Consider the following 14,049-nt stretch of genomic DNA (forward strand, 5'->3'; position numbering starts at 1 on the left):
ATACTGTTCATATTTTACAGTTACTTAACGGTCGCTTTTTATTTTTTGTTAATTTGTTATTTATATTAAAATTATTACCGTTACAATAATAATTATTTAGTTCAGTCATAGATAAATATTAATCAATATTTTTTGTTTAATGCGCAATATTTATTTGGCTAATGCATTTATGCATTGTTTTGTATGTTCCTATAAACTTTAATCCATGATCTCAGTGTAATTGGAATATCACTAAGGATTGAAATAACCCACAAAGGAATGCAGTAAAACGATATCAAAATGAATCATAACTTTTTTAAATAGGTAATTTAAAATTATTATGAACAAAATAGAATTATTTTCAAAATTTCTATTTTAAAAATGTCAACTTACATATTTTATTATTTCAAATTTTTATTATATTTTGTTGTATCTATATTCTAAGTATGAGTCAACATGCTTAGATATATCTAACATAAATAACACATAAATTCATACTTGATTACACAATTTATTGTAATTTAAATAATACAAATTAAAGAAAAAACAGCAAATTTTTATGACACGTCATCATGCTACGATTATCAGTTATTTTTTTTTCATATTATCGATAAATAATTTAAAATGTGTAACATTTAATTATGAAATATATTGAAATATAATAAATTTGTTTGTTGTTTTTTCAGAAAGATCAGATTTTTTAGATAATTTTTTTAAATTTAATTAGTCAGCAAAATAAATATTTATTTAAATAATATTAATAAAATTTTATTTTGTGGAGTTCACATAAGGACGGTTTAGGAGGATACACTAAAATGATTTTATACGTCTGCTTTTTTTTAATTATCACATAAAACAACTCTGCATAGCAGTTCATGTCGTATTATGAATGAAAATTGTTATTTTGTAATTTTTTCTGTTAAAAAAGGATGTTAAGAAGACATCATTATTTTTTGGAAAAAATATCGACTTATTAAAATCCTAATAACTACAAATATATAAGGAATTTTATTAAATTTGTTTTGCGCTAGTAAAATTTATATTTTTTTATACAGAGTAATTTATTAATGCGTGAAGTTATTACAACTGTCTCACATTTAGAATAATGTGTAAATTGATATTTTGTACATTCCATCAAGTGTAATAAACGAGTACTTGCTGTTATTATATTAAAAAAATTGGTTAAATAAATTACGGTTAATAATTATACTACAACAAATATTTTGTGATAAATTATTTTAGTTGTATTAATTAAGAGAGTGTAGAAATTATATAGGAATTCATAATGGGGAGAGAGACATAAATGAATATTTTAAATTAACAAGGTACCACGAAAATTTGTTTACTTATTTTGAGCAAATATAAAAAATTTATAAAATAGATCGAATATAAAACAAAAAGAAAAAAATTGTATCTTCATCATATAAATATTTTTGTTCTTTGATGATCTATATGTCTCACTCTTAATTACAACGTTGCATACCTTAAAATGAAATATTCCAATTTTATGTATTAGATACATAAATAGTAGCTATTATAAACACTTCATAATTTCCAAATTATTGCCATATTCATTTCTTTCGTCAAAATCAATAGCTTATTTTTTATTTGAATATATTATAAATTTATAAAAACATTATAAATAAACAAAGCTATTGCACTACAATTGCAAACGCTCATGAGATTCTACTAATCAATATCATACACAAATGCTTTGCGTATTGTTTTACCCTCCCCAATATTTTTAGAAAATTAATGTATTTAAATCAACATTTGACAGTGCAATTTTACAGATCTCTTATATTTTATGATTATGGTTTTTTTTTTTTACATTTTCAGTATGTTAATTCATCATGCATTGGTAGCAACCATAATATTACTATTAATCACCAGAATTGCCCTAAAATTGTTCAAATTCATCAAAAATTTGAATTTTGTTCATATTTACGTTCTATTTGAAAAAATAAAACTAATGACAACGCCAAATATGAACGTGCGGTCTTAAAAGATGATCTCTCTAAACATTGATAAAAGTATTAATAGAGTCAACAAAGTACAAAAATTTGATAATTTTTTAATAAATCAAATTATATAACATAGTAGTTATTTAAGATTTATAAAAAGATTGTATTAAAAATATTAAAACTTGATTTAAAAATCAATAAAAAAAAAACTAAAATAAGATTTGAAAATAACGCATATCTATCATTTTTTTAAACAATGGAATTTTATTATTATTGAATTCATATTTTCAAGAATAATATAATTTTGTATAAGGTTATTATTACGCATTATGATGTATTTCTTTCCGAAATATCACCAATTTAGTGATAGCATATATCTGCTTTTAAATTCAATAAATAGTTATTTTAAAATAATTTTAAGAAAATTGAAAAATATTTCGTAATTAGTCAACATTTTATATCATATATAACATTGCATTATAAAATTGTTTAGATAAACAAATATACAATTATTATTTAAAAATATATTAATTAGTTTTTATTAAGTCTCCTGAAAATTTTATCAAACATCAGAAACTAGTTATTGTCAAATCAGTAACGATATGTAACATTAACATGTATTATTTTGTTATAAATAAAAAATTGTTATAAATAAAGCTGTATTAACCTTCCAGATATTGCCTCAGAAAAGAGTCATAAAATGAAATTTTTACGATATCAGTTTAGCGATATTTTTAGGTCACACTGTACCAAAATCAGCTGTTACTGTGGTTCGGGTGATGAGGTTACCGATATTTAATTAAAAATTACGATAACTCCTCGGGACCTGCAAAATATTATCATACTATTTACCAAATGCCAATTCTTTATAGCATCTGGTAGTAAAACTAGCCTGTTTCTATTAAAAATCAGCTGTTTAAATATTACTTTGTTGTGATTTATCTGTGAAATTGCAGCTAGTAAATAAAGGCTAAACATTGTTCCAATCGCGGTAGTTTTCAACGAGAGTACTAAAATTTACGATTTTTATGTTAAATCAGTTGAACTGTTATACGTTTTCTATCTTTTTATTGTAAAAATTTTACAATTAAGTGGCATATTTATATATATTATATAAATTTTTCGCTTTTACTTGGTCACCTTGAGAGTAAGTTAAATAGTTTATATCAGCGTATTTGTATGTATTATTCTTCCTTTAGCTGTGACTGCATTAATTGTTCTTTTATTTATTGTACTTTTTGTTAGATCTGTATATTATTAAAGATGTAAGTCCTTAAAAAAAGTTCCGCATCTAAGTCTCTTGTGTACTACTCCCCACTACTTTTTTCTTTTCCCTTTTGTCAAATGTTAATGACTAACTAGCTCATATAATGCGCAGTTAGTTGGTCGATTGGTGGCGTTATTCAAAGATAACCGTGTAGACTCAATATATTCAATCAATTTTCTAAATCCAATTTATTCTAATCTAGAGTTTGTTAGCGTTCGTATTGTTAGTTATTTATATTCGTCTTTTGTAAGTATTGTATTTCCTTAAATATTTATTATTATAAATAGGTATTCATCATTATATCTGATAATTATTTTTTTATTTAAAAAAAATATATATATTTACGTCATTATTAAAGTAGTCCTGTATAAATCGTAAGAGTTTGATATTTGAATATCGTTTCTTGGATTATTTTTTTAGATAATTATTTCATATAGTTGTAATTTTTATTAACTGTATTCTGATTGACTCTATATCATGAATGTGTTATTAGATTTTTTTTTTAATAAAAAATTTTTAAGACAACAAATTTTAATTTTCAATAACAAGCATAAATGTTAAACTCGGTGACAATTCTTAGTTTTACAAGGTTTAAAGGTCATATTTTAATAGTATGTTGTCATAATTTGGAAATACCATTGTATATTCATTTATAGCCATGTTATTTTTATTTAAAAATAGATATTAAATAAATAATACAACCAGATTGACAAAAGTTGCTTTTGCTTACTTTTTTCAAATTTTTTTGTCCAAAAATGAATGATTAAGATAATGTATTTGTAAAGTGTTTATTTTTAACTTTTTATTATGATTTTTTTATTAAATAATGAAGTATGTATATCTTATTATGACATTATTTTTTATGATGTTGGTGTAAAAACTTAATAAGTGTATGAGTTTAATTGTATTATGTTGTTCATGCAATTAAAGTATAATTATAAACTATTTTTTACACTTATATCTCCTTGATTCATCAATGATTATTCAAGACTAATTATTAATTAAAAAAAAAAAATTGCACAATTTGTTTAAAATTCAACAATTGTTAAATTTATATTTGAAACTAGTATAAGTATTAATAATAAATTATTCAATTTGTTTCGTTTTAAAAATAAGTCTTGTAGGTGTCATATTATTATAATTATTCAAAGCTGTTCGGGTAACAAAGAACAAATCAAAATTGACATTTAAAAATGTTAATATCTTATGTAAATTTCTAATTTAATTACAAAAAATCATTATTTTAATTAGACTTTGTAATAAAAATTAGAGGTAAAAATATAATTTATATTTTTTAAATTAATATTTAGAACTTCAATATTATTACTCCAATATGTTTATCATAATTTATCCATTCTGTTAAATATTTTTGAATAATACATGGAATATATTTTTGTGTTGTGTCTTTTATTGAAATATTAAATGATCTTTATTTAATTTTGTAGCATTATGAAGGTCATTTTTGTTTGTTGTATTGCGTTTTGTGCTGTCGGTGCAATTTATTCTTTTAATATAAATGAATTAATTGAAGAAGAATGGAGCTTATTTAAAGTAAATAAAATTGTTTTTCTCATTTAAAATTATAAGTAATTTATAAGTTTATTTTATAGCTTCAATTTAAAAAATTATATAATGATGTTGTTGAAGAAAAATTCCGTAGAAAAATATACATGGATAATAAGTTAAAAATTGCTAGACATAATCAAATGTATGAAAATGGTGAAGAGACATTCCAAATGGAAATGAACCATTTTGGTGATTTGGTATGAGTAAATATTATTTTTAAATAAATTATACAAATAATATTTTTATTTTATTCTCAATATATTAGATGCAACATGAATATGCTTCTCTTGTCAATGGGTTTTTGGGTAAACGTGTCGGGGGAACTCAAAATTATACTGATGAAGACGCTGTAACATTTTTAAAATCTGAAAATGTAGTTCTTCCTTCAACTGTAGATTGGAGAAAAAAAGGATATGTTACTCCTGTAAAAAATCAAGGCCAATGTGGTTCATGTTGGTCGTTTAGTGCTGTAAGTACTTAATATAGTTTTTTGAAAATAATAACTTGTTATATTAAATTTTGTAGAAAAGAGCAAATATAAGTTAAAGAACAAGTGTTACTTGATAATTTTGGGGGTTTGAAAAAAATGGTGCAAGTCACTTTCAGTAAAATATTTCAAACATAGTTCATTCATGGGTATTTATAATAGCAATAAAATTATGTTATAAAGCAATATTATTGTACTATCAAAATCTACATTCATATGAGATCAAAATATTTCAAAAAACTCTTGAAATATAATAAAAATTGACATACACTACTTACACCCTAACCTTCATAATTATTACTAATGATTTTGATTAAAATATATTATTTTTCAGACTGGTGCTTTAGAAGGTCAACATTTCCGTAAAACTGGTGTATTGGTATCTCTTAGTGAACAAAATCTTATTGACTGTTCTGGAAAGTATGGCAACAATGGATGTGAAGGTGGTCTTATGGATCAAGCTTTCAAATATATCAAAGCCAACAAAGGTCTTGATACTGAAAAATCTTATCCTTATGAAGCTGAAGTAAGTCTTGATAAATAGAATATGTTAATTGTTGTGTCTACTTCACATATTTTGTCTTTAGGATGATAAATGCCGTTACAAGGCTGAAAATTCTGGTGCTACAGATAAAGGATTTGTAGACATTCCAGAAGGAGATGAAGAAAGTTTAATGCATGCCTTAGCTACAGTTGGACCAATATCTATTGCAATTGATGCCTCTTCTGAGAAATTCCAGTTCTATAAAAAAGGTGTCTACTATAATCCGCATTGCAGTTCTGAACAATTGGACCATGGTGTCTTAGCTGTAGGTTATGGTACTGATAGTAAAGGAGGAGACTATTGGATTGTTAAGAACTCCTGGGGTACAACATGGGGTGATCATGGCTATGTTTTAATGGCCCGAAATAAAAGTAATAATTGTGGAATTGCATCTAGTGCCAGCTATCCTCTTGTTTAATAGTCTGTACTCTTCTTAAATTCTGACCTTCAATTTTTATCTGTATTAATTATTTTAAACAATATTTTTTTTAAATTTGAATAATATTTTTCGACTGTTTTAATCTCTATAAATTTAAATTAAATTATTTTCTTTTTGCAAATAGTTTAAATAGCCAGTTATGAACTCTCTAAAAATTAGGATAAAATATTATCTGCATTTAAGCTAAGTTCCAGTTCTACTAAGAGTAATTATAAAGTCTAGTACTATTGTACTTTTGTGATATGTATGATGACTGTTCTATAATAACTTAATATTATATAGCTAATTATGTTGATTTATTCTAGTACTTGTAATCAAGTTCCAATTTTCGTAAATTTCATTGTGAAAAATACATCTTAATTATGTTTTCATTATTGTATTAAATAAAATAAGTAGTCTGTAAGTACTAAATAATTATTATGTATGTATATTGTATATTAAAATAAATTACAATTATAATTGTATTAATTTTATTTTAAATTTATATATTTATTAAGTTAAATATATCAAACTTATTATAGATGTTTTTTCTATTCAAATATGTAAGAAATTGAAAGAATTAGTATATTTTTAATATATTATTAAAAACAGCAACAGTTTATCTAATTTAAAATAATTATATTTTTAAAATTTCCTAACTTTACAATTACTTAATTATGTCAGTTAATAATTAATTTTATACAGAACATACAACATCAGTTGATACTTAAAAATACAACAACTGTAGTTCAGTAAAATCGTTATTAATAATAAAATCTGAACTTTTCACTATAATTTGTTTAATGCTTAACCTACAATTATGGTTTTTAATGTACATCGTTACGAGAATTTCAAAAATGTATTTTTTTATAGCTTAAATAAATAACTGACTACATATTTTCTCAGTAAAGAGATATATATGAAGTATTCTAAAATTAATAATTACAATGTACCTAACTATTTTTGAAAGAATTGTGGAAATTCGTATTTTTGTGCAAATGAAAAAAACAAACCTTGATAAAACTGACTTGTAACTTTTAGTATATCTGTCATACTAATTCTTGAATTATTAGCTATGTAATACTTTTTAAGTTCATCCTTTAAACTTTAGGTTTTCTTATATTTTTAATTTAATAAAATGATTGAGTTTTTATTTTAATAGTAAATGACATTTGAATTTTTAATGTAACTTTATTAGATATAAATCTCATGTTTCAAATTAAGAAAATGATTGACCGATAACAATTTTTGAATCAGTAGTTTAGGAGTTCTGCAAATTTCTATACTTTGGTCAGAGGTTTAGCACAAAAGAGAAATGCACAATGATAAAAATAATTTAACTCACACATCACATGTAGTATATATTTCAATGGGCTAATAACTTGGAGTTACTAGTTCAAAAATTGTTATCGACCAGTCATTTTCTTAATTAGATCACTTTCTAACATTAAAGATAGTCTAATATGTATTATATCATTTAAAAAAAATAAAGTTGGCACCATTATAAGGGATAGACCTAAAAAATATTTAATTACTCATATATCGAGAAATATATAATACTGGATAGAAATATACATTTTATTTTAACAGAAATTTAGTGTTCAACGATAATTCAATCATACGGTGTATATATACAAAAATATAAAACTTAAGTAAAAAAATATGTACATTATGACGAAATGTAACAACTTAAAAAATAATACATATAAACTAGATAATTCAAGAAAATGACGGTGATTCCTATCAGTACTGAGATTAATAAAATTAAAAAATTGGATGAATTATTCGCCGCACGCATAAGACAATTTTGAAATCAATTTCAAAATCAAATTTAAATTTGTATAAACCGGTTCTTTATGCATAACATTGTTTACTATAATGTCTACAGACATATATGATTCACATTGTGTGCACGTATTTTTAGATTTCTCTTTGTTATATAATATTAAACTTTATTCTATGTCAATTAAATTGTATAATATTCATGAAAGTCAGTGTATTCCCCTAATACGATATTTTAAAATAAAATAAAATACAAAACCTAGAATTTTAATAGAAAAATAGCATATTTTTGAATACGGTAGCCATTTGCGCATAGAAAATAGGTCGTCGGGACAAATTTTTTTTTTTATTTTATAGTACATAAAATAAGCTTTAATTTGATATATGTTTAAAGGACGCAGTATTTCCGGAACATTTTCAAAAATTAAGTTGAAAAAGTTAGTTTTTGTAAAAAGTTGCTATTTTAAATCCCCTTTGTGAGCAGAATAAGTATTAGATTTTCAAAAAAAATGATATCAAACAAAAGAAATTACCTAAGGTTTCAATATAAAAAAATATTATTTTTATTTGTTAATATTTGAAAATGTTATGGCAGTTTTAAGTATAAAAAACATCCTGATAAAAGGTGATTTTTATCGCAAACATTAAATTTTTTTTAAATTTCGACAGCGATTTGCACATAGAAGATAAGGTGTCGGGACAAATTTTTTTTTTCATTTTATAGTATATAACATAACCTTTGATTTGATATATGTTTAAAGGACGCAGTCTTTCCGGAACATTTTCAAAAGTTCTATGATTTATACAATGTTTCAAATTTTGAACGCCCCCTCTATATGGGGAAATTGTCCAATTTTAATCAAAAGTATGTCAAATGAAAGATATATTTATAATGTATTTAGAAAAAAAAAATTGTGCTGATACTTATATTTTTCGAAAAGTTATAGCATTTTTAAGTTGAAAATTTAAAATCGGAAATTGAAAAATTTAACACAAAAATAGCGTTTTTTTAACTACGGCAGCCGTTTGCATGCAGAAGATATGTCGTAGGGACAAATTTTTAATATTTTTATTTTATAGTACATAAAATAAGCTTTAATTTGATATATGTTTAAAGGACGCAGTATTTCCGGAACATTTTCAAAAATTAAGTTGAAAAAGTTAGTTTTTGTAAAAAAGTTGCTATTTTAAATCCCCCCCATGAGCAGGTTAAGTGTTAGATTTTCAACAAAATGATATCAAATGAAAGGGAAATATCTAAGGTTTTAGTAGAAAAAAAATTATGTTGATTTGTTGATTTTTGAAAAAGTTATGGAAGTTTTAAGAAAAAAAAGTGAAAAAAATGACAAAATTTACCGATTTTTAAATTTGTAATTTTTTTGGATATTTCCCCTATTTTTGGGGAACGTGGGAATTTTTTTCAATTTTTAAGGGTAATGTCTCCAACTAGATACGATTTGTGATCTTTTGACGTACTTTTGAAAGAAATCGGTCCAGTGAGAGCTGAGAAAAAGTGGCAACAGACATAAAAAAAAAATAGATCATAGTAAAATTAACACCTTCTCAGCTTCGCATCGAAGCTAAAAATAGCTTAATGGGGTCAAAGCATACATAATTGAGGTAAGTATACATGATATATAACAGTGATTAACATAATAACTATAAAACCACTATAAGAAAAAAAAACTGCAATGTGAATGTGTTTAATGTTATAATTATTTTATAATATTTTCAACAATTGTAGGATGGTTTTTTTTTTTAATATTTAAGTAATGTTTTTTAGCTTTATTTGATACAAATTAAAATATGGCACATGTTCCAGAACTTTTCAAAAATTTAGTTGAAAATTTTATTATTTCCTAGCTTAGGAGATTTATTTAAACCATATCTGTACTTAGGTCTTTATTGAATTTAATGTATAGCAACCAAAACAAAGCTTATTTTCTTTAGTTTAATGTATCCAAATTTTAAAGGATCAATTTAAAAAAAACACTAAAATAATATGCTTTATAATGGGTAAAGTTTATGAGTACTGGATTTGTTTTATATAATCACTTAATATTAACTAAGAAAAAAATGGCTTTATACTCTTTGAAATTGAAACAATCAAGATGATCGATTTTTAGTCATTCAATTTTGCCTCCATGTAAATAATAGTTCCAGCGCTCCTGGATTCATAAGAGATCTATTTATTTTATCATAGATTTTGACATCTTATATTAAACTTGTAAAAAGTTGACAAAAATTTTTTAAGAAAACCATAGAAGGTGAAAAAGACAATTGAAAAAATACACAGTACTAGACTAAGTATGTAAGAAGTTCTCATGCAAATTTCAACTTGTAAATCCATTCACAGAAGTTGGATAAAATCATAGAATCTTTTTCGCCTTACAGTATAATTTCTCCAAAAAGTATTATTAAAAATATTATAAAAAAATAAAATAATAATAATTTTTAATAAAAAAAATAGTCTCTTTTAAAAATATAAAAAGTCTACCTTCATTTTATTACCAATAGAATATAAAATATTATAATAGTAAATATGTCTACACCAATTTGAAAACGTCTAAAGTATTATTAGTGTCAATATATGTATCTAATGATAAAAACATGATTTTAAGATAAACTCATATAACAGATTTTAAATATTCAGGTTGAATTATATTTAATAAACTCGCTCAAATTCTTACAGCTTGAAAAGGATCTCTGACACTTTTGACTGAGAAACCTACTTTCGGAAATTGTCAAGTAGTTCCAAAAAGCGTTGTCCTTTACGTTTATTAATAATAAAAACGAATACTCTTATAACTGGATGTAATACATCAATTACGCCATTAAGGTTATTGGTCATTTTTAATAATTTAACGACATAAGTGATCAATAAAATAATGAATATAAATTCATTATTCTAAAAACATTTAGGTAACACTGTACTAATTAAAATTTTGTACTTATTATTATAGCCTGTTTTTACATCCTCTAGATAACATTCCAATGACAATAAACCGTTTACCTCATTAACAGATTCATTTCACCCCATTGAAAGATTTATTTCATCCCATTTATTCAAAAGATAAATTCGTATTTGATCGGTATCTACAAACAAGAAAACAATTGATAAATCGACAGTTATCATTGCCAAAATAATATGTAGTTTATTACAATTTCAATATAAAATTATGTTATTTTACGCTTATCGTAAACAATAAATGTATATAAATCTAATAAAAATAAAACATAAAAAAAATGTATATAAAAATACACATTTTAGTCTTAACTTATATTTTAAAATATGATTTACAAATCATTTAAATCTTACTAAGAAAAATAAAGTTATTATTTGGGGAATAACCTTAAAGAGTTATGCTGATTAAATATATTATTAAAATCAATAATAGTTCCTATTTATTTAATTTTATCATGATTAGTAGTTCATTGATTATATGCATAAGTTATATATGTAAGTATTATATGAATAAGTACTAATTACAATAATAAAAATTTAGTAATTAATAATCTAATAATGAATTTTTTACGGAGAAATTATAAAATTATTATATTTTATTATTTCAACAAATATTGAAATAATGTGATTAAAAATATAAAGAACTTGTTGCAATACTTAAAAAAAAAATTTTGTTACTTATTGATAAATACACTATACTACAAGGAATTTTCATCAGAGACCAGAATATAATTTTCTAACCCATTTTTGCGCCGATTTCAAATCTGCAATTAGACTTTTTCAATCATTTATAAGTTTTGCTATCATTACTAATTATTAAAAAATTTGTATTTACATATAAAAAAGTAATTAAAACCAAAAAAAATGATTTTAGATTATTATTCATTTTGATTTTTAATATGTAATAAATAATCAGTGCTAAATATGATTTTTAACCTATTTTTTAGTCCATTAAAGTTGATTTTTTAAAAGTTTAAATAAAAAAGTAATAACACACAAAAAAACGGCACTACAGAGGAGTTGCGACATGGATGTGGCATAGTTGGGATAAGTATAGATGATATCTGTCAGTGATTATAATCACTTTCATTAGAAATGCCTAAATGCAAAATATGTAGATTATGTTTAATTTTAAGAAATTGGTGGATTATTCCTATATTTTTTATTCCTGATAAAGTAGTTTTTTGATTAAAAATATAATATATGAATAAATACTAATTAAACAAATTAAATATAGTATAAAATTGATATTCAATATTTTAATATTATAATTTATATGGAGAAATTATAAAAAAAATAAAGTAGCTGTATATTTCTTTACTTTTAAAGCGTATAAAAAATAAAAAGGCTTGATTCAATACTTTTCAATAAAAAATGTTTTTTACTTATGAATAAATACACTGAATTACAAGGATCTTTCATCAGAAGCAAAAATTATCAGAGTAAAATTTCATTTTTAACCTATTTTTTTGGTTCTTTATAGTGGTTTTTTGTGAAAGTTTATAATAAAAATAAAATAAATTTTTTACCAAAACTTTTAGCTTAACTTGCAGATTTGAAAGTAACATCATTAAATAAAACATTTTAAGAGAATTAACAAAATTGTATTGTTATACTTTGTTATATAATATTGTTAAGATTAATATGCAATCAGGAAATTTATAATTACTATCTATAGTAAATTTATCAGAAAAGCTCAATATTTTTTTGCATTTTTATCGTAATAGAAAAATAGTAATAATTTTCTACTAACGTTTAGCGTTTAAAAAGATTTTACAATTGAAATATGCAGAACTGAATTAATTTTAATGATTTACATTGACTAAAAATACTAATAAGAAAAAAGTTGTTAAAAAGATCTACTCAATTGAGCGTATTATACAATTTAATTATAATTGTGAAAATTCATTGTTAAATTCAGGTGAAACTATAAAACATTTTTTTTAGAAATTATTACTATAGCAACATGTTACCAAAATATTTGGAATATTTTAGACTGGTAGAAGTACACACAAATAGAATAAAGAATTAATAAACTACAAAGTAAAATTTTTTTATGCTGTAGTTGAAACCTATTATCATATTAGATCTAATTCCATAGTAAATACTTTTAAAATATAAGTGATAGTTGAGAAAATAGATGACACCCCCCCAAAAAAACCACATAGTCAAATAATTTTAATATGAATAAGAAATTTCTTCTAACTAGAGGAGACTACTAAATGAGAAAAAAATCAAATTAGTTGAAAAGTTTTTTCTAAATTAAAAAAAAATTAAGAAAAAAATCTAATAGAATTGTTTGCAACAGGCGGGTTTGGACTTTGTATACCAAGCGTAAAAAACAAGTGTTACCGACCCGGCACTATACGCTCGTTCAAATTTCATTGTTATTTTTTTACTTAAAAGAAGCAAACAAATTTAAATAAGTTTAACTTTCTATGCTATGACAATTAGATTTATATTATATTTATGAAAATCTGTGTACTTCAATTATAAGGTATTTGAAAATAAATAAAATACAAAATCCAGAATTTTAACACGAATATAACATATTTTTGAATACGGTGTCTATTTCACCACGAAAACAAGTCCAGAGATCAATTTTTTTTTTTATATGTAATTTAAGAAGTTACTTCTTAAAGTTTATTTTATTTTTATTCGTGTCTTTTAAACAACTTATTTAACTATTGAAAAGCCATAAGAACTGTATTTATTTTCTCTTTAATTTATTTAATTTCTTAAAGATTTTGTATTATATTTGTATATTTCCTTTAGATATAATAAGAAATAGAAATTATTTTCTATGTGTTCATATGTAAAAATTGATTAAGTCACATTTATTAAACCTTTTATAAAATTGTTAAAAATGAAAATTACTTTTTGATTGTATTATGTTTAAAAAAAAAAATATTTGAAAAATATGTAAAGACAATCATCATTTATTCATATTTTCAAGAATATCGTATATTTTAGCTTATGCATTAATTGCAAAAAAAAATTTAAGTTTTTAAGATTAGTGAGGAATTTTTTTTCTACTTATAATATACATAAATATCAGCCCAACGCAAAAAAAAAAA

At 22.9% G+C, this 14,049-nt stretch overlaps 1 protein-coding gene across 2 annotated transcripts; it reads left to right on the forward strand.

Annotated features, from left to right (window-relative positions):
* The first annotated feature begins 2,861 nt into the window (after positions 1-2,861).
* On the forward strand, positions 2,862-6,551 carry LOC126894260 (procathepsin L). Of its 2 annotated transcripts, none has more exons than XM_050665141.1 (6): positions 2,862-3,090; positions 4,656-4,761; positions 4,821-4,973; positions 5,042-5,245; positions 5,598-5,789; positions 5,851-6,551. In XM_050665141.1, the coding sequence occupies exons 2-6, from the start codon at positions 4,660-4,662 to the stop codon at positions 6,223-6,225; spliced, it is 1,026 nt and encodes a 341-aa protein (XP_050521098.1). In that variant the 5' UTR covers positions 2,862-3,090; positions 4,656-4,659; the 3' UTR covers positions 6,226-6,551. The 2 variants fall into 2 exon arrangements, with proteins under 2 accessions (XP_050521098.1, XP_050521097.1); XM_050665140.1 differs by lacking the exon at positions 2,862-3,090 and adding an exon at positions 3,303-3,456.
* Positions 6,552-14,049: the final 7,498 nt, after the last annotated feature.

This window comes from Daktulosphaira vitifoliae, unplaced genomic scaffold (assembly GCF_025091365.1).
Source record: "Daktulosphaira vitifoliae isolate Bord-2020 unplaced genomic scaffold, ASM2509136v1 Scaffold_1, whole genome shotgun sequence".
Taxonomy (NCBI): Eukaryota; Metazoa; Arthropoda; class Insecta; order Hemiptera; family Phylloxeridae; genus Daktulosphaira; species Daktulosphaira vitifoliae.

Excerpts from the sequence above, each read along its gene's own strand:
- LOC126894260 (XM_050665141.1), top strand. The coding sequence starts at position 4,660 with ATGAAGGTCATTTTTGTTTGTTGTATTGCGTTTTGTGCTGTCGGTGCA. Across the intron at positions 4,974-5,041 it reads TGAACCATTTTGGTGATTTG|ATGCAACATGAATATGCTTC; the intron begins GTATGAGTAAAT and ends TCAATATATTAG. Across the intron at positions 5,790-5,850 it reads CTTATCCTTATGAAGCTGAA|GATGATAAATGCCGTTACAA; the intron begins GTAAGTCTTGAT and ends TTTTGTCTTTAG.